The 6,909-nt window shown below is 38.6% G+C and overlaps 2 protein-coding genes across 2 annotated transcripts; one reads left to right on the top strand and one right to left on the bottom strand.

The window, feature by feature from the left end:
• The first annotated feature begins 932 nt into the window (after window positions 1-932).
• Window positions 933-4,692, top strand: LOC112512491 (probable serine/threonine-protein kinase At1g01540). Its single transcript, XM_025118482.1, has 7 exons — window positions 933-1,517; window positions 1,600-1,704; window positions 1,802-1,924; window positions 2,573-2,743; window positions 3,004-3,133; window positions 3,773-3,982; window positions 4,390-4,692. The coding sequence occupies exons 1-7, from the start codon at window positions 955-957 to the stop codon at window positions 4,456-4,458; spliced, it is 1,371 nt and encodes a 456-aa protein (XP_024974250.1). The 5' UTR covers window positions 933-954; the 3' UTR covers window positions 4,459-4,692.
• Window positions 4,693-5,506: 814 nt separating this feature from the next.
• LOC112512492 (protein RALF-like 34) lies at window positions 5,507-6,328 on the bottom strand. The gene has a single exon (XM_025118483.1). It carries the CDS (start codon window positions 6,174-6,176, stop codon window positions 5,805-5,807), a length of 372 nt encoding a protein of 123 aa, XP_024974251.1. The 5' UTR covers window positions 6,177-6,328; the 3' UTR covers window positions 5,507-5,804.
• Between the last annotated feature and the right edge of the window lie 581 nt (window positions 6,329-6,909).

The following is a 6,909-nucleotide window of genomic DNA, read 5'->3' as shown; positions in this document are numbered from 1 at the left end:
CAATTTGTACTAATGTTGTTAATACATCTGCAGATTTTATGGAGCAGAGGTGTTGTTACCACAATGTATCACAAATTGATTATCACAAATTGATTATCACAATGTCCAGTCAAATATTATTACAAATGCTAAATGTTATCACAATGTATCACACCATWTTCCAACAGATTATGATCAACACTAAATGTACCACAATGTAGCACAAATTGAGATTACTCTATGGCTTAAGGCAATCGTCTCCGTCTCAAATACAAGAAAGTATCTTCACTATATTTGGATTCCAATTGAASAARAATATTAACGTACAAAATGACCATCTTGCCCTTGTTCATATAATGTCATTAAATGACAGTAATTTATTTATAGAAATACATTAATTAAGATTCTTTTTAATCTTACCCATTGATTATTATAATATGTGGTTGAGATTGGTTCTCACAGTTACCACAAACAATTCAGTTCTCATTTGATTAAGCCCCTATATATATATATATATATATATCAAGGAGAGCATCATTAATACCCAGAACAAAGACTCAAGCTCTTAAATAATTCATTTAATATTTAGGGGGCGTTTACTAAACACTTACTTGGTAAGTGTTTAACGCATAAATTTACTCATCGGATGAACACGAGAAGAGTCAAGAATCTTATTGGGTAAGAGTGATGAGAAGGTTGAAGAGTCTTACCCGGTAGGTGAGGACGACGACTCTTATCCAAGTAAGCGTTTATCCAGTAAATTATTGCATTCAATATGTTTTGATGTACTAAAATCTTACACATCAAAATAAATTATAGTGTTCATTCATATTGGTAAATATTTACTGGGTAAGCATTTGAGTAAACGGATGGTTGTATTCATACCGGATTCGTTGGCCTTATGTGGTTAAGTAGAAGTGGATTCATTTTGTCTCTTTGTACACTCAATTTTGTGATTCCCAAATCCCTAAATTCATGAGCTACCATCTCTCAACCCAAACCTCGATCTTCGGACTTCACTTATGGATCGTACTCGGTGTCTCCGCCGGCGCCATTTTCGTCCTCCTCCTTTTTCTCCTCTCCCTCTGCTTCACCAACAGATCCACAGCTCACACCCAACCAGATTCCATCCCAATTGAAATCACCACACCTGCAACTACCTCCCACCGACTATCCGCCACTGAACAGCAAGCATTGCTAAAACACGATGAAGATTACGCCTCTATACCCTACCCCAGAATCCACATCCAAATGGGTAAGGGACACCCTCACCGGGTTTTGTACCCCAAGAGATTTGGTGGGGTGACTCCGATTGGAAACGGCCATCATTCACCGGCGGCGACGGCGGCGGCCAGAGCTGTAGGTCCTGAGGTTTCGCATTTGGGATGGGGACATTGGTATACATTAAGAGAGCTTGAAGCAGCCACCAATGGATTTGCAGCTGAGAATGTAATTGGTCAAGGAGGTTATGGCATTGTTTACTATGGTGTTCTTGAGACTAAAACTCAAGTTGCTGTCAAGAATTTGCTCAACAACAGGTCATTTTTCCCTCAAAATCTTCATAGTTTTTTGCTGAATTTAAAGATCTTATGGTCAATTTTGTTCATAATTTTTGTTTAGAGGACAAGCTGAGAAGGAATTTGAAGTTGAAGTTGAAGCAATTGGTAGAGTTAGGCATAAGAATCTATTGAGATTGCTAGGTTATTGTGCAGAAGGAGCACATAGGTACCCTTTCATTTGGCCTAATTTTGTGTTCATTTTAATGGAATTCAACTGTTCTATATCCCATAACTCGATTCATGATTTCAAATGCTTGTTTCAGGATTCTTGTTTATGAGTATGTAAATAATGGGAACTTGGAGCAATGGGTTCATGGTGATGTAGGGCCTTGCAGTCCTCTTACTTGGGAAATTCGTATGAAAATCATCATCGGGATAGCAAAAGCGTAATCCATCTAAACCCTAAACCCTAATCTATTTATGCTCTAAACCTTTTGTTTTGTAGCAAATCGGTGTTATAGGACGTCAAATATGTCTAAATATTCTAACAGATTGCTATGTAGGCGTTAAGTTATATGATCAAACAACTGTGCATCTTGATGTCTTATGTAAAGGTGTTACGATAAACTGATGTTTTAAATAATGTCCTACAAAACTTGTTAGGACTATCAGATATAGGTTGCACAGTTGTTTGGTCTTACAAAACAGTCTATTAGGACATTTAGGCATGTTTGTTAGCAGCTTAATAAACTTGATAAGACTCACAGCTTATTCGGTCAGCTATACATGACTGTTTGGTAGTGGCTTAATGATAAAGAAAGTGGCTTATTCAGTAAGCTTCCAGGAGAGAGCTTTATGCAGAAAGCCAAGTTTTTTCTAAACTTGTTCGTCCCAATTAAAAGGCACGCTTCTTCTATCTATGAAAAAACTTCCCAAACGAAAATCTTGTCAATTTATTCAGACAAATTAATCCACACACCATACAAGACTTAACGGAAACCGACCAAACAGCCCCCTAGACATCTTTGGCTTCTGATAAAGCCGATTTTGTTGTAACAGTTTGTTGATCATGGATTTGTGTTTAAAAAATGCAGGTTAACTTATCTTCATGAAGGACTTGAACCAAAGGTAGTTCACCGTGATATAAAATCAAGTAACATCTTACTCGATAAGTCTTGGAACCCAAAGGTTTCCGATTTTGGATTAGCCAAGCTTCTTGGGGCAGATCGGAGCTACATTACTACCCGTGTGATGGGCACATTGGGGTCGGTCTCTCTTTATCTCACTCGTACACACACCCACACTGCAACAACATCCAAAAGTCCAAAACGTTTTTCCAAAGGTTTTAAGGAAGCTTTTCATTTCCGTCAAACAATTTTTTCTACATAAAGGTAGCTAAATGTTTTAGGGAAGGTTCTGAAAGTGTATATTGAACACTTTCAGAGACCTTTTTTTGGCCTTCTAATACGCTTTCCAGAGACGGCTACGTATCTGAACCACTCATATATTACTGGTTCTCTTGCAGCTATGTTGCTCCGGAATATGCAAGTACGGGGATGGTGAATGAGAGAAGTGATGTTTATAGTTTCGGGATTTTGTTCATGGAGTTGATCTCGGGGAGATATCCAGTCGACTATAAACGACCAAAAGAAGAGGTTTATTGAATTGCTTATGTGCACGCTATTTGTAGTATTGATTTTGTGGGTCCCATCCCGATTAATTGACGTCGGAAACCGACAAATATCAAAACTTTTTGAACAAATCGTGGAAAAGACGATGGTTGTGGATTCTTTTTAGTAAAGAAATCGTTCTTTGATGCAAAAAAATGGGGTCCTTTTTTCGTAATTTCACAAGAAAGATGATTTATAAGATGTTAAATATGTCTAAATGTATTAATATACTGTGTTATACGGACCTAAGTTTATATGACCAAATACTATATGTTAAGGTGTTACAATAAGTTGACGAGACGTTTTTTGGTTATTTAAACGTTTTTTTAATTAACCTGGATATCCAACCCACTATGCGAGCCGACTAATTCCAGGGCGACCACCTGCTTTGCATATAGCCCGGAGTCACTGCATTTGAACCTCCGTGGCCACAAGGGGATTTTTATTCCTCCTTGGATTTGAACATGAGACCTCCTGGTACTTTTGACCTTTGGAGCCAAGCTCAAACCATTGAGGCACCACCCTTGTGGTTAATTAAAGTGGGTTTTGTTGTTGTGGAGGTTGTCTTGTTACTTTGGGGTTGCAATGTTGTTCTCGGTTACTAAGTCTATGCTTCTTTCTCAGGTACACTTGGTCGATTGGCTCAAGAAAATGGTTAACGAGAAATGCCCAGAAAAAGTTTTGGATCCTAAAATGATCGAGAAGCCTTCTTCGAGCATTGTAAAGCGGGTTTTGCTAGTTGCTTTACGATGTGTTGATTCAAATTCCGAAAAGCGACCTAAGATAGGACATGTCGTACACATGCTCGAGTCCCAAGACCAATCTTTGATCGATGTACGTCCCTTCTCTTAGTACTCCAAATAGCGTGTCTTTAAAGGGTATATAAACTCTTTAAAAATCGCATATTTTTTAAAAGTATATAATATATATACAACAAAACTCACACACACTCACCTTTTACGAGGCTTAAACCCTTAACCTTCATAGGAGTTGGGATTTACTCGTAACCCAGATACCGATTTTGGTTAATTGCATCTTTTTGGTAGCATATATAACATTCATTTATAGCAAATACTCACACCCCCTTAACCTCCAGAAGGGTTTGGATCTACCAGTAACCCAGATACTGCTGGTTCAATGATCCATTGGTTAAAGATCGCATCTTTTTGACACATTAATTGTTCAAAAGACTTCAATTATGTTAAGTAGATGATGAAAATGATGTTAAAATATCGTTTCAGGAAAGAAGAGGCGTGCGGGATTATGGCAGTCCAAACGATGGATCAAACGAGAAGCAAATGACTCGTTAATGGCGTTAAATGACAAGATAAACAACATACGTATGTTTTCCGAGGTAATTGGAGGTCTCAAAAACGTGATTTTGGTCTCCGAAATGGAGGTTTATATCGTATATCGTATATCATATATAGCAATTGAAATTGTTCATTTTGTAGATTTTAGATTTTACTTGATGTGAATGTGTTGTTATTGTTGGAATTATACTCAAATGAGATGGCTCATGGTCATGGAGGTTGTATGTTGAATATGATATGTATAAAAAAGAAAGGTTTTTATGTGGATCAAAGTTTTTTTTTAATTAACATGGATATCCGCCTGCTATGCAAGCCGACTAATCCCAAGGCGACCATCTGCTTTGCAAATAACCCGGAGTCACCGCATTTGAACCTCCGTGGCCACAAGAGATTTTTATTCCTCCTTGGATTTGAACTCCGTGTATTTTTTACCTTTGGAGTCAAACTCAAACCAATCAGGGATTACCCTTGTGGTTCAAAGTATTTCTTTTGTGTAATAGGTCAGGAAGTTTTAGATTTAATTAAAATGTCATTTAAGGTCGGTCATATAATTGCGGTTCAGTCTTGCGGAGTGTCTCATTCGGCATCATTAATCAACGAAAACTGCATCTTGGGTTGAGATTAACTATTGCCGAAAGATAATTGGCTACTGCGGAGATTGTTTTACTGTCGAGGATGGCGTCAAAATTTATGCTTTTGGTGGCGATTTAGCTTATAATTTAAAGAAATCGGAAAATTTCCGGTTGTCGTCTGGTGGTACATGAAATCGAGACTACGGTTCATTCACCAGAAATGGTTTGTGCATTGCGACATCAAGCTCCAAAATATTATGTTAAATCTCCAATAATGTGATCGCCACCGTCAGGATTGCTGACTTGGGGTTAGCCAAGAAGCCGGCCGGAGAGTCAAAATACAAAATAAGAGGTACACCGATGGTTGTCGGTGGTACTGTCTCCGACACCAAGAACCGCCATCAGATGTACGGGTGGCGGTGGCACAGAAATCTAGAGATCCGGGGAAAGTTACCTCTCGAATCTAGCTTCGATTTAAGATCCAAAACGCTTAGATCGAAGAATTCAATGGATTTGACATGTTCTTCAATGGAAATCGACGAAATCATTTAACAATTGAATCATCAGAGTTCCATATAAACATACTTGAATTCATATGAACATGATGCTTAATTGCTAATGAATTCATTATTAGCAGGTCAGATTCTGCAAACATAAGAGAATATGATTGCTCAACGGATTGAAATGGGACGACGTAGTATTGATTTCAATGATTCAAGCATACCTTAATTAACCTCCAATGGTGGAACAATGACCGGCGCCGGATTAATTTCACCGGCGGCAACGCGTGATTGTGGAGCAACCTCTGGTGTAAGGACGAACCCGACCTTTAGCTCTCCAACAGTTATGAGTGTAGTACGACCTACCAGAGCGTGGTGGACACGGAACTCTGTTCGCCGACAACGCTCCATACGAAATGTAGTATCTCATCCTCCTCCAAAACAGAGATCTACGATCAGAAACAGATTCGTTTTCATCATCTTCCCCTTCGATTTCGTCAAAACCGCCGTAAATCGACATCTCCATCTCGGCATCGACGAGATGTAGGGCGAGCTGCTTTGTGGCGTCGCCACCGGAGGCGCGTGTGAGTGCTAGTAATATAAGGCATAGCGGGAGGAGCAAGTGGAGAAGCGGAGACGCCATTGATGCCGATGGAGTTTCTGTGAAGAACTGAAGACAAAGAAGAGTCACATGCAATATGTGTTGTGGATAAAGCGTGGGGTTGGGTTAACAGCTGTAGGGTTTTATGAGTACAAGCAATATATTGGAAAGATCGATAATGGCGTCCGTGTTTCTGTTGATAAGTTTGTGATCGTAGTCATGACGATTATTTTCCGGCGACACCAATAATAAGCCTGTGAAATCAGCGGTGGCGCGTTTCTAAAGGTGTCAGTCGGTGGCGGTGGCAATGGCATACTTTCCTCTGTTCCGTATTTAGGGATGTTTTGGATTGCTAATTGAAACATATATATATATATTTTTTTTTTATAAAAGTACTTATCAATTTATTATAAATCAGAAGGTTTTAAATTCTTCAAAAACTTTTTATTATCGGTTTGACATCGATATAAGTTGTTTAGACAAAACACTCAAAATAAAGGTTGGGCACATGTTCATATATTAACCCACTTTTTGTGGCTTTAGCATCCTGCATGTTTTGCTTCTATTGATAGATGGGTTTTTGTGTTTTTTGATGCCCATGAACATCACCAATTGTTCAACATATTTCTTCACGGAACTTTTTTTTAGCAAAAAGTTGATTACCGGTAATTCCAATCGATTTTATACAAAATCCGTCTTCAAGGACATCAATGTGAGAGGACATTTTTTGGGCTCATGGGGGTACGTCTGAGATCGAATAAACCCAAAACTTGTC

Source organism: Cynara cardunculus, assembly GCF_001531365.2.
Source record: "Cynara cardunculus var. scolymus isolate 2C chromosome LG 5, CcrdV1, whole genome shotgun sequence".
Classification (NCBI taxonomy): domain Eukaryota; kingdom Viridiplantae; phylum Streptophyta; class Magnoliopsida; order Asterales; family Asteraceae; genus Cynara; species Cynara cardunculus.
The sequence above is the reverse complement of the archived record's forward strand: the minus strand, read 5'-3'. Positions and strand labels throughout refer to the sequence as shown.

What these genes read in the sequence shown, in the direction of transcription:
- LOC112512492 (XM_025118483.1), bottom strand. Translation starts at nt 6,176, where the DNA reads ATGGCGTCTCCGCTTCTCCACTTGCTCCTCCCGCTATGCCTTATATTA.
- LOC112512491 (XM_025118482.1), top strand. Translation starts at nt 955, where the DNA reads ATGAGCTACCATCTCTCAACCCAAACCTCGATCTTCGGACTTCACTTA. An exon ending in TGTGCAGAAGGAGCACATAG is followed by an intron (nt 1,705 to 1,801) that starts GTACCCTTTCAT and finishes TGCTTGTTTCAG; the next exon opens with GATTCTTGTTTATGAGTATG. An exon ending in AAGACCAATCTTTGATCGAT is followed by an intron (nt 3,983 to 4,389) that starts GTACGTCCCTTC and finishes ATATCGTTTCAG; the next exon opens with GAAAGAAGAGGCGTGCGGGA.